The sequence below is a fragment of the Zootoca vivipara genome, chromosome 1, assembly GCF_963506605.1.
Source record: "Zootoca vivipara chromosome 1, rZooViv1.1, whole genome shotgun sequence".
NCBI lineage: Eukaryota > Metazoa > Chordata > Lepidosauria > Squamata > Lacertidae > Zootoca > Zootoca vivipara.
Window position 1 is genome coordinate 23,007,693 of NC_083276.1, and position 21,975 is coordinate 23,029,667.

The window sequence follows — 21,975 nt, forward strand, 5'->3', positions numbered from 1 at the left end:
AGGGGGCATAGGGTACCTTGGTGAGCAGTAACTAGAACTCTGCTGCACTTCTTTGGGAAGGATCCCCCCCCCCATTAGATCCTCTGCTCTGAGGAATTGAAAACCAAGACTCATTGCTGTAACCTTGTTTGGTTCTTAGGGAGATCTGTTCCTTGCAGCAGACCTGGTGGAAAAAGCTACAGTATGTTTAAATCCCTGACATATTGTTCATTGTTACCCAAGTGGCACCATTTTGCAAGGTGCAGAGGTGCTTATTCCTGTTGTAGCCTTAGTTAATTATATTCTGCTAGTCAACAGAAGGCAGTTTGGCCACACTGTATCTACCTAACAGTTATGATAATTATTTTTGCGATGTTCTGTTGCTTACTGCTTTGATAGCTGTGCATAATAATAATAATAATTTTATTACATATATGCAAACGTCAGTTGGGTTATCTGTCGAGAAGGACTATTATTATTTGTGTGTGTGTGTGTGTGTGTGTGTGTGTGTGTGTGTGTGTGTGTCAACCCTAAGTATGTTTAGTTTGAAATAAGTACCAAAGAGTTATGGAGGGTTTACACCCAAGCTAGTGTACAATGGACTAAGAGCTAAATCAAGTTTCTCAGATGCGTCTCTCTGTGTGTTGGCTTGCTTGATAACGGGAGGGGGTGGGAAACTTGAATACATTTTCATCGAAAAAAGAGATTAGGTAGTCATGTAAGAACAAGCTGTTTGTTCCATCACCACAACATGGGAAGACAGTTGCATAACCTTATTTTGGGGCAATCAAGTGGGAGAGTGTTGCGCTGTTGTTTGCAAGAACAGGCTGGGATGGTTATTTTTTTAAATAAAATGATTAAAATCAAAACAAGTTCCTTCCCTCATCTTACTTTGCTCTGTGAAAGGGTTGCGTTGCATTATACCGCTGCTATGTGCAACCCACCTACCGTAAGTATGTACAGTGGTACCTCAGGTTACGAACTTAATTCGTTCCGGAGGTCCGTTCTCAAGCTGAAACCGTTCTTAACCTGTGGTGCACTTTCGCTAATGGGGCCTCCTGCTGCCGGTGCTCCACTGGCGCACGACTTCTGTCCGTATCCCGGGGCAAAGTTCACTACCAGGAGCACCTACATCCGGGTTAGTGGAACTCGTTACCCAAAGCGTTCGTAAGGAGGACGGTGCGTAACCCGAGGTTCCACTGTATTTTATATCCTATCTTTCAGTCAAATGATTATCATGGTAGCCTACATGTTGTCATAAAACATACCTCCTCAGAACTCCTCAGATATACATGTGTCCGTGCATCCCTTCCAATCAGGATTCAAGCCTCATCATGGGACTGAAACAGCCTTGTCCCCACTGGTCAATGAACTCCAGCAGGCTAGGGACAAAGGTGAAAGGATCTCTCAGCAGTTTTTGATACCATTGACCATTGTTTCCTTCTGGATCCCGACTAAAAGGGTTGGGAACTGGGGGCACTGTTATACAGTGGTACCTTGGTTTAAGAACAGTCCTGTTTACGAACGATTCTGTTTATGAACTCAACAAAACCGGAAGTAGTGTCCTGGTTTGTGAACTTTACCTCGGTCTAAGAACGGAATCCAAACAGTGGAAGGGCACCAGCACTGGGAGGTCTTATGAGGGAAAGTATGCCTTGGTTTAAGAACGGTTTCGGTTTAAGAATGGACTTCCGGAACAGATTAAGTTCATAAACCGAGGTGAGGTACCACTGTACAGTGGTTCTGCTCCTTCCTCCTTCCTCCATTTCCAGAAAATGGTGTTCAGTGGGATGAGTGTTCAGACCCCTGGACTCTCACTCATGGAGTGCCTCAGGGCTCCGTCCTCTCCTTTCAATGTCTATATGGGAGAGATCATCGGGGTTTGGGCTGAGTGTTCACCAGTATGCCAATGATACCCAGCTCTACCTTTCTTTCAAATCGGAACCAGTGAAGGTCCTGTGTGAGTGTCTGGAGGCAGTTGGAGGATGGATGGCAGCTAACGGATTGAGGTTGAATCCTGTCAAGACAGAAATACTGTTTTTTGGGGGGTGGACTCCCTGGTCCTGAACGGGGTAACTGTGCCCCTGAAGGACCAGGGGTGCAGCCTGGGAGTCATTTAGGACTCCTAACTGTCCATGGAGGCACAGGTCAATTTTGTGACCAGAGCAGCTGTCTTCCAGCTCCATCTGGTACGGAGGCTGAGATCCTACCCCTGTGCTAAAGCATCATTTAAGGTTCAGAAGTGAATTGATATTTACAGGACTATAGACTTATCCCTTCTTACAGTCTGTAACTTGTCAAAACTGAGGGAGGAGAACGCATATCTTAACCGAGATGTCAGTTAAAAAGAGATATTTCGTGAAGTGAAACATTATGTGGAAATAATTCCATTTCTCAAACCCATAGCTGCCAAGTTTTCCCTTTTCTCGCGAGGAAGCCTATTCAGCATAAGAGAAAATCCCTTAAAATAAGGGATAACTTGGCAGCTATGCTCAAACCTCAAATTTAGGATGATGCTTGCAGTTTGTATTAAAATGAGAGATGGGGACTCAGCAGTGTTGTTGATATGACTAATCTTGGCCTTCCACACTGGCAGATATTTTTACACATTGATACTAATTTTTGCTGGTTTCACATGCTTTCTCTGCTTCTTGTGGACTAAAAATAGACTTTAAAAGAACAACAACCAGAAAAGCATTGAGGTGTGTGACTTCTTAAAATATATTGCCCAAACTAAAAAAACAAAAACCTGATTGAGATGCTTTTCATCTGTGGCAATTAAGACCCGATTTTCTTTAAACAGCCCCTGTCCTGGAGTGGAAAATATGCACCCCATTTTTTTCTTTTTAAAAAGAGGAATGGCTTTTAAAATTTCCTGAAAGAACATCTAATTTAGCCTTCAGTTCAAGCAGTATATCTGCTTGGTATATGTACAGGCTGTAAAATAGAAAATGGATATTTCTCTTTTAAGTGGCACCTTTATTGTGGTATAGCATGGTAGATGATATTCTTATTTCAGTATCCTTAGCATTACTCTTCTTCCCATTTTTTTGTCTTAAAAGCTTTTTGATGTGTCTCTGGATAATTTTGCCTTTTAAAGCAAAACACGAGTAGTAAATCTAATTGTGTGCTTTTTAAAAAAACATGTGATTCCTTGTTTACTTTTTACCTGTTGGGTCTCTTTAAAAAGTTATTTATGTAAATAAAATTGTCAGCTAGTAAAACAGAACTAGGGTGTGGATGTGGAATCTCTATACACCAACATCCCACACAATGATGGTTTACAAGCCATAAGGAACACCATTTCAGATAAAACCACAGCGGACTTTGCTACCAAACTCTGCCACTTTGTCCTTACCCACAACCACTTCAAATTTGGTGATGACCTGTTCCTCCAGATCAGCGGCACAGCCATGGGCACCCGCATGGCCCCACAGTATGCCAACATCTTCATGGCAGATTTAGAACATCGTTTCCTAGACTCCTACCCACTCAAACCTCTCTTGTACCTACGATACATTGACGATATTTTTATTATCTGGACACATGGACAACAGACCCTGGAAACCTTCCACCAGACATTCAATGACTTTCACCCCACCATCAACCTAACAATGAACCAATCCATGCAAGAAATACATTTTTTGGACACTACTATAAAAATACAGGATGGACGTATAGACACCACCTTATACAGAAAACCAACTGACCGACAAACATATCTACATGCTTCTAGCTACCATCCCAAACATACCAAACAATCCATCGTATACAGCCAGGCCCTACGTTACAACCGTATCTGTTCCAACTCTACAGACAGAGAATCTCACCTAAGAGATCTACAGCAAACCTTTTTAGAACTAAAATATCCACCTGATGAAGTTAAACAACAGATCAACAGAGCCAGACTGATACCTAGGGAGAACCTGCTGCAAGACAGACCCAAAAAAGAAAATAACAGAACACCACTAGTCATCATATACAGCTCCCAAGTTAAAACAGTACAACGCATCATCAGAGATCTACAGCCTCTCCTGGACAATGACAGCTCTCTTTCTCAAGCTCTGGGAGGAAGACCTTTCATTGCCTACAGACAGCCACCCAATCTTAAACAACTCCTCACCCACAATAATACAACCACCAGACTTAACATGGACACTGGTACCAGAGCCTGCAATAAACCCAGATGCCAACTTTGCTGCCACATACACCCGGACAACATCATTACTGGCCCCAACAACATCCAACATACCATCTCAGGACTATTTAATTGCTCATCTTCTAACATTGTGTATGCCATCAAATGCCAACGGTGCCCTTCAGCTCTCTATATTGGACAAACAGGCCAAACCCTACGCCAAAGGATAAATGGACATAAATCTGACATCAGGAACCATAAGACTGAAAAACCAGTAGGAGAACACTTCAGTCTCCCAGGACATTCTATACAAGATCTCAAAGCAGCTGTTTTATTACAGAGAAATTTCAGGAACAGACTGGAAAAGAGAAGTTGCTGAATTGGAAATCATTACCAAGCTTAAAACCATGGAAGCACCTGGGATGAATAGAGACATCGGATTCTTATCTCATTATGCATGATCAAGCTTTCTTTAGCACCTCAGCCCAGGACTAATTGCAGCCATCAGCAGCCATTAACAGCCATCTACAGGTTTACCACTCCCATCAGCCCATCACCCATTCCCACCCACCCCCACCACCCTCTGTATATATATATATAGGGTCTGACACTTCTGTTTCTAGTGTATCTGAAGAAGTGTGCATGCACACGAAAGCTCATACTAAAATATAAACTTAGTTGGTCTTTAAGGTGCTACTGAAGGAATTTTTTTATTTTGCTTCGACTCAGACCAACACGGCTACCTACCTGTAACTAGAACTAGGGTGTTGATAGTTTTGATTTGGCATCCTTGAAGAATGAAAAACAAGTATTTTGAATATATTTCTGCCCAACCTACATGGTTTCTGGGCAGCCCATTGATTCAGTATTCCTGGAATTTCGTCGCTGTTGCTGGAGGGTTTTCTCTCTCTCCCAAGAAGGATGGCACTAAATGGACACCAGCAATTTTTAAAGTTATGGCCACTTATTTTCTGCAGCTTTTAAAGGAATCGCAATATATTCTTTTCCTTAACTAAACACACTGCTCTTTTAACTTTTCCATTATGACTATATTGCATGAGCTGCTTCCTCTTCTAAGGTACTTTTCCTAACTTTGCTTCATCCAGATCCTTTATCTCACTTCACTTTGTCTATGGTTCTTGTCAGCAACTAAGTTTAGTGAGGGAGAAATGGGACCCGGGTCAGGGTATAGGAATATACACCTAGGTTCATAGTTTAGGGCATCAGTTTGTATATATATGTGTACATATGCCAAGGCTAGTTTGTACTTGTAGGCAGCTATCTTTGTGTTTCCTTAAACACCACAGAAGTGGAGCTGTTTTTCTGCTCCTCACGCGGTTTTCTCAGTTTTGATCTGCCGCCATTCAAAAAAATGCAAGGAAGAAAGTTTGCTTGTGGTACAAAGAAAATTGCCAGAGCCATTTCACATAAACAGTAGAGCGGTATCCACAGTCCTCATTTTGCTCTTTGGTGGGTAAGCCGTTATTCGCATGCAGAAGGTGCTGGGTTCAATTCCTGACATCTCCAGGTCATGCTAGTTCAGGGGAGGGGGGAAGGCTCCTGTCTGAGACTTGGAGAACCACCGACAGTCAGTGTTGACATTGCTGAGTTGAATGATCTGGTGGTCTAACGTGGCATGCGTCAAGTTTCCTGTTTAGAAGTTTATGGGTGGCGTTCGCCCAACAAACCCTGCCAGCAGAAGTACTGCACAAGGACCTCTGCTTGTGCAATAGGGTCGCCCCCCCCCCCCCGGTCATGTCTCTCCTGAAATTGGCTGAGGGGGAAGCAGTCAGTGCTCTTTTCTGCTAGTCTTTCGCAAAGGACTTGTCCGTTCCCATTTTATAAAGAAATGTTTAGGTGGGGATACAGTCCACTCTACACCCTTTCCAAGGCCAAAACAAATGTAATTCTAATCGTGTGGTTGGCGAATCCATCTGTGTTACAGAAACAAGTCCTCCTAATTTTCATTGGGACCACAGCACAAGGTCTCTCTCTCCCCAGCTGAAATCCCAATGAAAATTGTGCCCCAAGTGGGCCGCTTAGCCTTAGGAAAAATGTTCCCTTGGGGTTGACGGAAATCTCCCCGCCCCACAAGGTTAATTGCAGTGCAGCAGTGGAAGTAGGTAATGCGACTGGGGAAAACAAAACCTCTACTTCCCTTGTGCTACCGGTATTTCTTTTTGCCTCGTATTAAATTTTAAAACACATGTATACACCCCAGGTCTGATTGCTACCCAAGCAATTAGAGTGCAGTAAGCCCACAACTTACATGGGGGTTACGTTCCGGGGATCGCGCCTAAAGTCAAAATCGCATATAGTCGAAACACATTGGGTGCAATGACGGGTGGGATTGCCAAAGTCTTTCCCCCCTGTAAATCCACCCCCTTTCTGCGCTTTTAAAAATCGTTTAACCCCCCCACCCCCCCACCTCCAGCAAAAAAAAGCTTGCAAAGATGAAAGTTCACTCGTTAAATGTGCATAAGTTGTGGGCTTACTGTAATGTTTAATTTGGGAAAGGGTCATGCAACTGTTGCCCTTCTCTGGTTGGTACTGGGTGTCTGAAGACTTGATCCTGTTCCTACCTTGCACATTAATAGTCTTGATCAGGCACCCCCAAACTGCGGCCCTCCAGATGTTTTGGCCTACAACTCCCATGATCCCTAGCTAACAGGACCACTGGCCAGGGAAGATGGGAATTGTAGTCCAAAACATCTGCAGGGCCGAAGTTTGGGGGTGCCTGGTCTTGATCCTGCCTGGTTCTTGTTAGATAAATGTTACACAAAAATGGCAAGCCTTTCTGCGATTGCAGTTCCAGAGGAATTCAGTTGTTTCCGTAATTACCATATGTGTGCCATTTGCCTCTGCCTGTGTTGCAAACTGTAGATATTTAAAACACATACAGGCTAAACCACTCTTCTGTAACATACTGTTTCTACCATTATTGCCTTACCTGCTTGATGTTGTTGGACATAAAAAAGCACGTGGCTTCAGGTGGTGAGGGGTAGGTTTAGATGTTGGCTGGTACTCTTCACTTTTACCGAATACAATAAAATGTTCAAATGTGTGGAGGGCATGTTATGGTATCCAGAGGAGGGGGAAGGAGAGCCAGTGTGGTGTAATGGTTAGAGTGTTGGACTATCACCTTGGGGGAGCAGAGTTCGCATCCCACACTCAGCCTCAATCACTCTACTGGGTGACCTTGGGCCAGTCACATGTAGCCTAATGTACCTCGCAGGGTTGTTGTGGGGGTGAAATGGAGAGGAGCAGAACCATGTACACTTCCTTGAGCTTCTTGGAAGATAAAGGTGGTGTATAAATGAAATAAATAAGAGGGCCATAGTTGTGTTGGTAAACTGTGTGCTTGTAGTAGTCCTGCCCTTTTCATAGGAATTTTGGAAACTGCCTTATGCCAGGCCACACATCTAGCTTAGATAGCACAGTTGATTAGAGTGTGGAGCTGACAACACCAAGGTTTCAGGCTGAATTCCCCATAAGGGCCAGCTGTATATTCCTGTATTGCATGGAGTTGGATACTAGATTATGCTCGGGGTCCTTTTCAGCTCTATGATTCTATGAGTTATCCTGGTCTATGAGTCCACTTGGTGATCAGAAGGTCGGTGGTTTGAATCCCCATGACGGGGTGAGTTCTCGTACTCTGTCCCAGCTCCTGCCAACCTAGCAGCTTGAAAGCACGCCAGTGCAAGTAGCTAAATAGGTACTGCTGCGGCAGGAAGGTAAACGGCATTTTTGTGCACTCTGGCACTCATCACAGTGTTCTGTGAAGAAGCGGTTTAGTCATGCTGGCCACATGACCTGGAAAGCTGTCTGTGAACAAACGCCAGCTCCCACGACCTGAAGCGAGATGAGCACCACACCCCATAGTCGCCTTTCACTGGACTTAACCATCCATGTGTCCTTTACCTTTTACTCTGACTGGCAGTGGCTCTCCAGGGTTTTGGGCAGAGGCTCTGATTGGCAATTCTGTTTTTAGAGGGCCACATGGGAGGAGGGGAGCCTTTTACTCTGAAATAGCCAATCAATCACCTCCCAGGGCCCAAGCCACCTCTTTCAACTCTCTTTTGGGATAGGGAAAGCTGGCACCCATTGAGGGTCTTGGTCAGGCACAGACAAACTTGGCCCTCCAGATGTTTTGGGACTACAGCTCCCATCATCCCTGACCACTGGTCCTGTCAGCTAGGGATGGTGGGAGTTGTAGTCCCAAAACATCTGGAGGGCCGAGTTTGCCTATGCCTGGTCTTGGTTTTGGCTCTCAGCAATTTACTTGCTGCCCCTCTCCCCTTATGCTAGAGTAGTGCAGAGGTTGTGGTATTGCTGCTCTGTAATGCTCCAAATAAAGATTGCCGGAAGAAATATCAACAACCTCAGATATGCTGATGACACAACCTTGATGGCAGAAAGTGAGGAGGCATTAAAGAACCTTTTAATGAGGGTGAAAGAGGAGAGCGCAAAATATGGTCTGAAGCTCATCATCAAAAAAACTAAGATCATGGCCACTGGTCCCATCACCTCCTGGCAAATAGAAGGGGAAGAAATGGAGGCAGTGAGAGATTTTACTTTCTTGGGTTCCATGATCACTGCAGATGGTGACAGCAGTCACGTAATTAAAAGACGCCTGCTTCTTGGGAGAAAAGCAATGATAAACCTAGACAGCATCTTAAAAAGCAGAGGCATCACCTTGCTGACAAAGGTCTGTATAGTTAAAGCTATGGTTTTCCCAGTAGTGATGTATGGAATTGAGAGCTGGACCATGAAGAAGGCTGATCGCTGAAGAATTGATGCCGGAGGAGAATCTTGAGAGTCCCATGGACTGCAAGAACCTATCCATTCTGAAGGAAATCAGCCCTGAGTGCTCCCTGGAAGGACAGATTCTGAAGCTGAGGCTCCAATACTTTGGCCACCTCATGAGAAGAGAAGACTCCCTGGAAAAGACCCTGATGTTGGGAAAGATTGAGGGCACAAGGAGAAGGGGATGACAGAGGACAATATGGTTGGACAGTGTTCTCGAAGCCACCAACATGAGTCTGACCAAACTGCGGGAGGCAGTGGAAGACAGGAGTGCCTGGCGTGCTCTGGTCCATGGGGTCACGAAGAGTTGGAAACGACTAAACAACACAAAAATGCTTGGTTTGTTCACCCAGGACCAAAGACCCAGGAGTTAGTTTTCAATCAAAGGTCTAAAGCTATGAGCTGAAAAGTACAATTTCCCCACAAAAGTAGTCCTGATAATGCCTGCATGTTTGGAAACCTTGCTCCTGGCTGCCATAGAAATTTTGCCTCTAGCTATTGGAACTGAAGCAATGTCTCTCTTCCCTCAAGCTATAGCTGAGTTCTTAATTTCTTAGGCTTTGTCATAGGGAGAGCCCGGTAGCAGAAACACTGAAGTGGTTTAAATGCATGAATGTATTTATTACACCTGATGCCTTTCCCTCCAAGGAGATTAGGGCAGGGTTCAGGGTTCAAAATGATCAAGGGGGATGGATTCAGGACAGATAAAAGAAAGAGCGTATCATTAACCTACGGAACTTGCTCCCACGGGAGCCAGTGATGATCACCACCATGGATAGCTTGAAAAGAGGATTGGACAAATTCATGGAGGATAAGGCTGTCAAAAGACTACTAGTGTGGTGTAGTGGTTAAGAGTGGTAGACTCGTAATCTGGTGAACCGGGTTCGCGTCTCCACTCCTCCACATGCAGCTGCTGGGTGACCTTGGGCTAGTCACACTTCTTTGAAGTCTCTCAGCCCCACTCACCTCACAGAGTGTTTGTTGTGGGGGAGGAAGGGAAAGGAGATTGTTAGCCGCTTTGAGACTCCTTAGGGTAGTGATAAAGCGGGATATCAAATCCAAACTCTTCTTCTTCTACTACTACTACTGTGATGGCTATGCTCTGCCTCTTCCAGTAATGCTTCTGAATGCCAGTTGCTGGAATCCACAAGAGGGGAGAGCGCTTTGTGCTTAGGTCCTGCTTTGAGGGTTTCCCACAGGCATATGGTTGACCACTGTGAGATGAGGACACTGGACTAGATAGGCCAATGGTTGTTTATCTTCGCAGCAACCCTGCAAGGTAGGTTGGGAATGAGAGATTGTGGCTGGTCCATGGTCCTTGGTTGAGTGGAGATTTCAACTCAGAGCTTCCCACGCCTCAGACATTCTGACCACCACCACCCCACCCTGGCTTTCCAAACGATAGCCAAGCCTGTAAGACAATATGAAACTTGGCTTCAGTTTTGAAATAAGCTACAAGCTTTTATGATGCGTCAAAGTCTGTGGGGAACAGAAGTATCTAAGTGCGTCCAGGATTGTGTTCCTTCCCAGTCTAGGCCCAAAATAGCGTGTGAACTAGGTCATATTCGTACTGGATATTGCTCATTTCCAATGTTTCTACTTGCCTGGTACTAGTGTCCACTTTTTAAAACTTTAATTCTGCAAAACCTAAATAGACTGCATCAAGGGAAGTAAGCCTAAAAGGCTTGGCTTGGTTCAGTCTCCCTTCCCCTCCTAATTTTGTGTAGTATGGGACAATATTAAATGTAGGGGTGTGTCGGAAGAGGGAGAATTTAAAGGAAGAGGCTATTTAATAAGGCACCACGGGTCATAAAGGGATGAAGGAGCTTGATCAAATTTACTTGGGGGGGAAACTTCATCGCAAGCACATGGACTATATCAGCCTTTTCCAGCCTGGTGCCCTCCAGATGTTTTGGACTCTAATTCCCACCCCACCCCCCTTTCTGGACTTCCTTCTCCAACCATTAGCCATCCTGACTGGGGCTGATGGGCGTTGCAGTCCAAGACACCTGAAGAGCCCCAGGTTGAGGGTAGCCTGGACTATATGAGTGCTTTGTCTTGTCATTCAGTAGAGTGACAAATTCTCTGTTGACAAAGTCTTGGCCTCCTGTTTGTTGGACACCTGACACTTCGTTTCTGCCTAATGTTTTCCCTCTGCATGTTGTGAAAACTTGCTGAATGCTGCAGATGGGAACTTGCCCCAGGTGTACCTTAGAAAATGCGTAAGGTGTTTTGGTAGCCCATCTGAGTAGACTTTCTTTATGTACTTAAGGCCTGGCTGTTTTTTTTTTTAAAAAAAACCCTTTAAACATTTGTAATATAGGTAGTAATATAGGAAGTGGCAAAATTAAAATGAGGCTCTCATTTGTTCTCCTTATATCAGTATTTGTTATCCGCAGAGAGCCTTGAAATAGCCAGCTGGGTTTGTAAGGTCGAAATGCAGCGTATTTCAGGTTGCAAACCTATACACCTCTGCATGTTAGTAAGGCTGTGTGTACCCACCATCCATTTAAAGGACATGACCCCCCCCCCCCCCCGAGACTTGGATCCTCATTTAACAAATTTACTGGCAGGGTCAGAAACACATTTGGTTTAGCAGCAGCAGCAGCAGCAACAATGGTTGAATAGTCCTCCAAAAAAGAGAGAAAAGCCTATAGGGACATGGGTCATTGCAAAGTCAGACCATTGGATCATCTTAGCTCAATGTTGTCTCCTAAATATTCTCTAAGAACTTGTCCACGCTTCTGCTTTTCCTGCTACTTTCCCCCGGGAAAACCTGCTCGTTACTGAATTCATTTGCTGAATTGGAGCAAGTGTCAATTGGGTTTTCTGCAGATTGACATTTCCCCCGATTCAGCGGTAACGAGCAGATTTCCCCGGGGAAAGCCATGGAGCAAACAGAAAACCGCTCAGACCCGTGCCTGGAAGCATGGGGCAACTGGAAAAGCTCTTGGACCCGTGCTTTCTAGGTATTAGGCAAGCGGAAGTGTGGAAGAGTCCCCTCACTTGAAGTCTTGAAGAGCGACGGGGTCAGGGATCCTCTTGCAGAAGATACGGTACCATTTTCTTAATTTGTAGATTCTCCTGCCAGCATTCTTACTCCACTGAACTTTCCTGAACTTCCAAAGAATGAAGGAAAATGTGTCTGATGTAATTTTGCACAACTATTCAGAAGCACCTCCCACCAATTGGCTCTTGCAACTGGCTTTTATGAAATGGTTTGTGGAGGTGGCATTTGGAGCAGAAGGCAAGCATTGTTTTTGTTGTGCGTGTGTGCGTGGTGCTTTCCATTTCTTCATAGTCTCCTTAGTTAAAAAGCACACTTGGTTCCTCTGCGCAAGTTACAGTGTGTTACTACTGCTGATATGGATAAAAAGGCTCCTGGTTTTTTCTTCTTCATAAAAACACTTATTGGAAAGTTATTTTACATTGTCTAAAATGGTTGTGTTAATAACCGTGTGACGGAGCTTACAGACAGTCCCACTCCTATTAAGAATGCTTGAAAGGAGTGTAGAAAATCTATTGACTGCGTGAGCACTTTGTAATTTGTATGTGCCATTACAGGAGATTGAAATGGCATGTAACTGGCGGTAATGGTTGGCAATTCATTTGTTTTTCTTTAGGAATTCTTCTGCGATTTTATTTGTTGCGTTTTAGAAAAATCACAGACGTATTTTGCTGAATTCAAATGAATATCTATTTTTAATAAAAGATATAAATACCGTAGTTGCTTTGAGCAGCCTCAGCATTGATATGATATGTGGGCCTCAACAATTGCTTGGGAAATAGGTCCAATTTATTTTTGTGTGCCTTACTTCTAATTAAACACCCTCCAGACTGTAGCTTGAGAGAGAATGCAGTCTTTGAGCAGTGTTGTCCAAATAGAGGAAGAAGAACTACTTTGAAAGCAAGTACAGTCGTACCTTGGAAGTAGAACGGAATCCGTTCTGGAAGTCCGTTCGACTTCCAAAACCAAAGTGTGACTTCTGATTGACTGCAGGAAGCTCCTGCAGCCAATCAGAAGCCTCATCACACATTCGGCTTCGAAAAATAGTTCGCAAACCGGAACAGTCACTTCCGGGTTTGCGGTGTTCAGGAGCCAAAACATTTGAGAACTAAACTGTTCGAAAACCAAGGTCTGACTGTAGTTTGTAGACTGCAGATCAATGCCTTCAGCATAATAGTATCAAATTCTGTTGTCTTAACAGGTTGCCAATGTAGATTTCCCAGTTTACTTTTTATAGAAGCAGAAGTTGGTCAAAACTTCACATTTTAGAAATTCTAAACGATGGCAACTTGAATATTCGAAATTCAAAATTTCACTAAAGAAAGGATAACTGCAACTCTTTCGTGCTGACTGGCAAAAACTGGATATTGGTTCACAAATGGTTGGAAATCAGGTTGTGAATTTATAAATATACCCTACATACTATAGTGTCCAGTACCAAATTATTGTACTATTCAGTTTGCAATATGCTGGTCCCCCCCACTTCTCCCACCCGCCCAAGCTTTTAAGGCATCACAGAATGAAATATATCTTTCTTGCTCTACTGATAGAACTCAAGTGCGGAAGAGATTGCTGGAAGGAAAGCATGTTTTGCTCCCCCCCCCGCCTCTTTGAGAATCAGTAGGACAGCGTTGGCTTTTAAGAGGAGCGTTCATCACTGCACAAGTTCCCTTTTGTATGTGGCAAAGCTTCTCTGCCCTTGGCAACCCTGGGCCACGGTTTTGCTGATACAACCAGACATGAATGGTCACAGTGGGCTTGATTTGTTGAATTACTGACCTATGGAAATGCTGCCACCCCCACCCCCCAAGTGCTGGTGTTTCCATGAGTTGCAGCACATGCTAGTGAAGGGAGCCCAAATCCACTCTGGTAATTCTTATTTTTTTATTTTTTAAACATTGTTTTCGCATCCTTTCCTTTAGTGAAAAGCAGATGCATTATTTAAGCCAGCATTTCTTCCCCAAAGTGCATTTCTGAGAGATTATTGCATGCCTCAGGTGCGCTGAAAAGCTCAAGGCATCATTTCTTTAAGCATTCAAGAGCCACAATTTCCTACATGCTGAATTGCCCAAAAAGTCGATACAAAATGGATATTGCTATTATTATTTTAGGAGGAGCAGCTAAACAGCCCTGTTGTTGCATTTCTCCTGAAATTATTATTGGAAAAGCCTTCACAAATTGGGAAAACTCTGCTTCAGTGGCAAAGTCTTTCCATAATTGAGATGAAGGAAGACTGCAATAATGCAGAGTGGCGTAATCCTCCGCTGACTTTTGGCCTATTAATGGCTCTCGGTTGTACTCCCCCCACTCTCCTTTTTGGATTTGGTGTGCCAGTAAGGTTAGCTTTTATGGCAGCTGTGGTGCAGTCAATACGATTAGGGGGCACAAACTGCTCTTCCCTTAAAATCTCAGAATGGTGAATAAGCTCTGCCGGTGGATTCATGTTCTCATAGCAACCCTCTAATGTGCTCCCATCACCAGATGCATGGCCAAAATTTTCACAGCTGAATGCCTGAAGTCAATGGGGGGGACCAAAGTGGTGAGCGTCTCTGAATCCATCTGGCTGCTCTGTTTTGATGATTAAATGTGTGTTTTGGTTCTGCAGACACCCATGAAAATTTTGGATGCTCTGTTTCCAAAATGTCAGCCAGAAGGCACAGTAGGGCTTCACTTAGCTGAATGGCTTGTGAGACAATATCTACAACATGTGGATAATCAGAAGTTCATGCCTCCTTGTAGGGCATTATGACATGGAGTGCTGGAGATAGCGGATTGCGCATGCATTGAATTAAGAAGTTAGAATATCAGCTAGTTTGGGGTTGTTGTTTTTTAATGCCTTAGGAGCCAATATAAAACACAGTTCTGTAAGTAGGGTTGAGCTTTATATCAGCATAGAGTTTGCTTAGGATGGAGCAGGTAGACCTCGTGCCCTCCAGCTGCTACTAGCCTGCAACTTCCATCAGTTCTAGCCAGCAAAGTCAGTGACCATAGATGATGGGAATCATAGCCCAAAACATCTAGAGCACACAGAATGGAGGAAGGCTGATACAAAATTTGTTTGTGGCCTTTCAAATATAGTTAAATTTGTATAGGGAAGTTATACCATTGACCCTAATGTGCACACACTCTTTAAATTTGATTGAAAGAGATGTGCATGCTTAGTATCACTTGAGGTTAAAATACTGTGTGTGTGTGTGTGAGAGAGAGAGAGACAGAGACAGAGAAGTGAGTTAAGCATTTGATTAAAAAATATTTTGGAAGCAGGTAAAGTTTGGTAGAGGAAATTGACTTATCAGCTACTACTAAGCTCGTCAAAATGCAAGTAGATAAATAGGAACCGCTACAGCGGGAAGGTAAACGGCGTTTCCGTGTGCTGCTCTGGTTCGCCAGAAGTGGCTTTGTCATGCTGGCCACATGACCTGGAAGCTATACGCCGGCTCCCTCGGCCAATAATGCGAGATGAGCGCGCAACCCCAGAGTCTGTCATGACTGGACCTAATGGTCAGGGGTCCCTTTACCTTTACTACTAGATGTAGTAGTAAAAACCAGATTCTGGAGTAGGTGAAAATCTGGCACAAATTAATCCCTGTGTGCGGTTGTCCACAGTCACACCAATATGACATGCCTTTATTGCTTCAACTTAATTGTATAGGTTTCGGAGAAGGAGCACTGAATGAGTTTGTGGCTGTTAGACTTTAGGTTTGCTTTCAGTTCTTCATCTGCTGCGTTGGGTGTGCCGGATTGGGACATGGACCAACCTAAATTAAATTGCACCTGGAATCCAATCATTTTCTCCCCCCTCCTTTAGGGAGGACAAAGGAAAGGTGGGGAAGGTAATGCAGAAAAATGGTAGTGTTGAGAGAAGTAGAAGGATATCATTGTTCTACAGTGGGCTGGTTCGCATGACATGGTAAGCTAAACTATGACTAACTGTGACCCCCTCGTAGTTAGGGCGGAGAGCTTAGCCACAAGTCTGGGTTCGAATAACATGCTAAGCCCAAACCTTGGTTTAGCTCAGCATGGCTCAGGATTAAAAGGGACCAGTAGTTTGTCTTCCTGTGTCATACGACCCAGGCCGTGGGGTCTGATGGAGGATGCTCTCGTAAGGCCTGCTTTTCTGCAGGTGGGGCTTTGCTGCTCTTGATTTCTTTCCAAAAGCTGGCTTCCCCTGCCCAAACCCCAACGCACGCCCCCATCTCATTAGTGTATTTAACATCATTTGATCTTAGTGGCCACTTTGAACAATGATTGTAACAAGGTAGCGAGACAAAAATATTTAAAATGGTTAAAAAAATAGACAGTAAATTCCATGATTGTAGGAAGTTGGGGTTAAAGGTGGACCCCACTCTCAGAAAAAAAAGCTGTGAGCAACTGGCATTATGTGCTTGATAAAACTGGGATGTTTTGAAGCTCACTTATTTTTAAGCGCACCTCCCCTGCATTGTTGAAACATACTGCTGGGAGCCACAATGAGCTGTAAAGCTTCCTGATGTTGTTCTGCAGCATACACAACACAGGTTTGTAACTTGTACCTATATATATATATATAGAGAGAGAGAGAGAGAGGGAGGGAGAGAGAGAGAGAGAGAGAGAGAGAGAGAGAGAGAGAGAGTACCTAGATATAGATGGTATGTGAAGCAGCTTTTAGGGCCTTGGGATTCAGCTACAACTTTTTAAAGGTTTGAGAGACTGGGGTGGGGGATGAGGAGGGGGTGATATATTATTCTAGCAAAATATTTTTTCCCCCTGTCTTAAATTCACCATCTGGGCATTTCACATTTGTAATATTATTTCTCTGAGCATATGCAAACTGGCGAGAGAAACGTAGCTAAAGTGCCAAGTTTGTTGAGGTTGCCAGCTCTAAATTTCAAATAGCAAAGACATAATGTGGAGCTGTGATACCAAGAGGATTTGGCAGAGCCAGAGGAAATGATATGCAACTTTGTGCTTAAACATCATATTCCATGGGGCAGATCACTTTTGTCTGTTTGGGCATCTTTTTTGGGAGGGGCGGGGGGGGGGGCACTGAGGATCCCATCAAATATTTTTTGCTATTGCCATCTGAAGTAGAACCCATTGTTAGGATGCACATCCTAAAAGATACTGCCTGATTGTAAATATGTTTTAAGGTAAAGATAAAGGGGCCCCTGACCATTAGGTCCAGTCGTGGATGACTCTGGGGTTACGGCGCTCATCTTGCTTTACTGGCCGAGGGAGCCAGCGTACAGCTTCCGGGTCATGTGGCCAGCATGACAAAGCCGCTTCTGGCGAAACCAGAGCAGCACATAGAAATAACGTTTACCTTCCCGCTGGAGCAGTACCTATTTATCTACTTGCCCTGCATGCGTTCGAACTGCTAGGTGGGCAGGAGCTGGGACTGACTGGGGCAAGCCCTAGGCTCTGTGATTTAACCCACAGCGCCACCCGCGTCCCATAAAAAAAAATGTTTTACTTGGTGGTAAATTCCATTAATGTCAGTGGAACGTATTTCAAGCCTTAACCTGTCTTTCTGCAATTTGATGCTTTTGTTTGATTCTCAGACAACTCAGAGAATTGTGTCCTGTGTCTCTCCTAACAACACACTGCACCCTGAATAAACTACCACTCTCAGGATTCTTAAGGATGCTTTTAATGTAGAGTGCAGATGCGGCCAATGTTGAGCTATACAAACCCGTTTGCCTGTAACATCTCTTTAAGTAACTACTTGCTTCAGATGAGTAAAAAAATGGATGCAGGCAACTAAGTAAGTTCAAACACGTGGACCAGTAAATGTTTCTGTGGCTATTTGTGAGTTTGGAGCTGTAACCGAGAAAACAACCAGCACCAGTTTTCTTTCATTAATCATTGAAGGACAAGTAAAGCAAATGGATGAATGACTGCAGCAAGGCTTGCAGCGCTGTGCTTGAGGAGTTTGAAACGTTGTGTTGCAAAAGTGATCCGAGAGCTCTTAATCCACTCCATAGGCACTACTTGTTGCCTTGGAGACAAATGTAATCAAAGGGTTCTTCCCTCCCACCGCTTTCCTCACCTTTCCTCACTGCCTCCTCTCTTGAATATTCCCATCCATATTGGTCATTAGAACAACTTGTAACTAAGAACGTGAACCCAGGTTAACTTATTTCCTCCTTCTCAATGCATTTTCCTTTTGTGCCATGTCTTTTTATTGTAAGCCAGGGGACACAGACTGACTTGACTTTATTGTATTGCATTGCATTGCACTGCAATGCAATGCATTGTGGTTATTTGTAAGCTGCTTTGGGAACCTTTTATCAACCCTCCTGACATAGCAAAACCTACCACAGTTGCCTGCTATGTTTCTGTGTTAACTTCCATGCCAAATATTTAATAGACAGGCTGATGAAGCTGTACAAGAAACCAGGCTACTGTAGCTTTCTAGGTGTTCCTCCTCACCAAATCACATCTGTCTCTTCTACCCTGGATGCATCTTGGAATTTTCACCAGCTATATTCCTTGTATGATATCACAAAAAAAGAATGGCTATACAGTAGCTCTTACTTGTCAATTTTAAGAAGAATGGCTAAGATTTGCTCATTGCTAGTTCACGTGGCTATTGAGTGCGCAGCCCATCATTTCAGGTTATTCTAGTTTCTCTCTAGTTTTCTTGTAGTAAAGTGGTGCTCTTTAAGTACTGATTTCAAACATAGGTTTAATAGCAATGCCCTGAGCCATTACCTGTAGTGGAATGCTTGGATGGTTGCCTTGCCAAAGTAAGATAGAGTCATCTGTATGGATTCTAATTGGATTTGGGGATGGAAGGGAAACATTCCCTACCCAAACATTCCTGACTGACCTGATCTGAGTCCCTGAAAAGTTGTAATTCCTTCTAATAACGGTGGCACATTCCCAGTAGTGTAATAAATGGGGATAGGATGTGTTGTCCATCCTGGTATTTTTTTTTTATCGTGCCCCTCAGAGAAGATTAGGGCAACGAGCACAGACCCGATTGTGCGAGCAAAAGTCCTTGCGCTAACAGGAGGCGGACTTCAAGGGATATAACCCACTATGCTTGGTTCCTGATGATCAATGTTGTTTCTGCCACCCAAGAGTGCATTTTTTTCCTGTTAGTGCAAGAACTTCCACTTGCACAACAGAATCCCCCCCTCCCTGCCCTCTTCCACATGTAATTCTGCTCCCAAGTTCTGTTTGCACTGACAAGGACAAGTTGGTTGAATGCCACCCATAATCACCAGTTGCAAGGGAATAGAAGTGGAATCCTCTGAACTTGAAAATAATTAGTAAATTTTGTTTAAGCCTTACCTGTTGCAGGCAAGCTAAACTGATTACGGTGCTCTCAGGCTAAAACTGAAATTCTAGGTCTCCCAAGCAGAAACCTAGGCTTCATATATTCAGATTTATTTTAATTATTACGCTGTGTGTGAACCAGACATAGTAGGTAGAGTTGAGGGATTACGTTTTTTGTGGCAGTCATGTTTTCTGGTATTAGGAACACTTAGTTTTTAAAATAAGTTGCTTAGGGAGCTTAAGCCCACCCTCCTCCAAGTTTCCTTTACAACACCCAGCAGAGAATAACAGTTTTAGTTTCTTGTCTGTGAAGCTTATTTATCTTCCAACTTGGCCGTGAAGAATAATTACGATATTTCAATATGTGGTATGTGTGCTGCATTGACGGAGAGGGAGAGAGAATTTTCAGAAAACTGCTGAACAGAGCACAGTAATAGCTATTTTCACATTTTACATACAGTATCAGACGGCCCCAATTCCTTCTAAACATCAAAACTAAAATGCAGCTGCACCTAAACTGGCACTTGTAGCAGAGAAATGAGATCCGTTGTTCTTCATAAGCAGGAAGGAATATTCTCGGTTTTCTGAAAAACTTAGAGATACACTTATGGCGTTTAAAATGATATATATTTTTTTATCCTCCTTTGCAGAGTATTGGAAAAGGGTCTTTATGGTGTATAGACCCAGAATATAGACAAAATCTTATCCAGGCTTTGAAAAAGACCCCCTATCACCCATATTCGCATGTGTTCAGCACCCCTCCAGCATCTCCTCAGGCATATCAAAGGTAAGAAAACTTGAATATCATTTTAACATTGGCAGTTGCTTTTGTCTTGTCTCAAATATTGGATCAGGCAAGGTCTAGAAATCGGGGAGGGCTGCTAACAACATTATGTAGTCTAGCTTTTACTAGAATGCCTCTGCTTGATGGTCTAGCAAAGGCGCTTACTGTGCTTATCACAAATTAGTTGTACTTTAACTGTTGAAAGATCCAAAGTATGCACTCTTGGTTTGTAAATTTAGCTCAAGTCAATTGACTTGTGCATATTTGGGATCTTTCAAGGCACAAATAATTGTGACAAGCGATCCCAGGTATGTAATCTCGCTTAATAGCACAGGGTGCACCTTTGCTGGCTTAAACCAAAACCCACCTAATTCACTAATAAAAAAATTCCTTCCAGTAGCACCTTAGAGACCAACTAGGTTTGTCATTGGTATGAGCTTTCGTGTGCATGCACACTTCTTCAGATACCATGAAATACAGATGCACGAAAGCTCATACCAAAATAAAAACTTTGTTGGTCTCTAAGGTGCTGCTGGAAGGATTTTTTTTATTTTGTTTCGACTACGTCAGACCAACACAGCTACCTACCTGTAACCACCTAATTCACTTTTTTTTGCAAGAAACACAGCAACCTGTTAGCTCTCAGTGGCTCATTGGAAACTCATTGGTGGCCCAGAAATTAGACCACAGCCTGTCTTCTGCCCACTCCCTGCCCTAAAGGACCACAGCAGCTGCAAAAAGCATGGTAGTTCCCTAAACTTATTGGTACTTAAATCATTTGTTAGAGCCACAGTATTTCTTACCGGTTTTGGAGGAACCGACCTGTTCATTTGCAGTTGGTCAATGTAAGTTTCCAGTTTTCCTTTGGATGTTTCTGGAAAATATTCTAGCTGCTTGTGCTCAGGGTCATAGCTGGAGTTTTAAAAGGGAAAGGAAACCGTCTGGGTTTTCCTCATTGCTTGCATGAATAAATGTGTACCTCTTTGAAAGCAGGTTGCTGATGCTTTTCGTCCTCCTAGCTCCCTACTTGGCAGATTGCTTTGTCAACGCAGCTATACAAACTTTTTGCTTCTAGGTAACAGGAAGCTTCCCCTGCTGTTGTGGTTACCTGCTCTGTGAGGCGAGTGTGTCTGTGCATGGTTATGCCAAGTTGCCATAGCTTACTCCTGTTCATCTTGTAAAAAAGGTGAACCAGGACTGGTGACTTTGAAGTGTCATTGTGGGGGGGGGGGGAGAGGAATGGAAGTACTTGAACAGAGATTGTTTGTTTCTTGTTTGTCCTACTCAGGGGGAAATATGAGATGATTACGGGGTATCAAACCGCCTGCTTTTCATAACAACCATTCGGGAAATGAATTATTTGTTTCTAGAAACGGAGGATCAAATCACATCTGCACGTCGCACAAGAATAGGCGTATTTATAAGTAATAATAATTTAGAAACTCGTGTAACCTGTTGCACAAATTAGATCTAAGCCACACCTGCTTGGCTGCAGATATATATGTCTATTGCCTGTGTTAAAAGCCGATAAGGAATTTTAAATGTGTATTTAGATGGGGATTTTGGGGGGCGGTGCAATACTCTTCTGCCCACCCCCCACTCAAGTTATATCACTTCTTCCCTGCTTTTAAGAAGCCAGCAACATGCAAAGTAATTTCGTTCTGGTTAATGAGGTTCTCGTGCATCTGTGTTGATCCGCGCGTTCCGTCACATGACCCAGACAATCAATCTTCAGGCCGAGATTGGGAGGAACAGCTGGGCTTTTGCAGGAGACGGCTGTATGTCTGCCCTTGCTAGGCGATTAGCGTGATGGTAACCATAGCGACTAGAACGTCTCCATAGCAACGCATAGCTGAGACAGGTGCAGTTGCATCACAAGGCTGTTGCCTGGCAAAAGGACAGGCCATTAGTACTAAGATATACGCTGTTGCCTTGGTAACGGATAACCCTACATAGCAGCTACAGTGGACTTGGAACATTTTTACCCTCCTGATTAAA

At 43.7% G+C, this 21,975-nt stretch overlaps 2 protein-coding genes across 6 annotated transcripts in view; one reads left to right on the forward strand and one right to left on the reverse strand.

Annotated features, from left to right (window-relative positions):
- The window catches only part of LOC118081181 (lysosomal enzyme trafficking factor-like), a 30,571-nt gene extending 9,559 nt beyond the window's left edge, over positions 1–21,012 (reverse strand). Inside the window, exons 1-2 of one of the 2 annotated variants that reach the window (XM_060272420.1) lie at positions 20,781–21,012; positions 1,248–1,361 (exon numbers count right to left, since the gene is read on the reverse strand). The gene's annotated coding sequence lies outside the window, so the exon portion shown is untranslated. The remainder of the gene's footprint in view (positions 1–1,247; positions 1,362–20,780) is intronic. The other variant, XM_035107478.2, reaches the window with a different exon arrangement.
- Positions 1–21,975, forward strand: part of FOXN3 (forkhead box N3) — a 164,615-nt gene that overhangs the window by 41,076 nt on the left and 101,564 nt on the right. For all 4 annotated transcript variants that reach the window (XM_035107446.2, XM_035107455.2, XM_035107437.2 and 1 more), the window contains exon 3: positions 19,844–19,980. In XM_035107446.2, the coding sequence (XP_034963337.1) occupies positions 19,844–19,980 (137 nt within the window). The remainder of the gene's footprint in view (positions 1–19,843; positions 19,981–21,975) is intronic.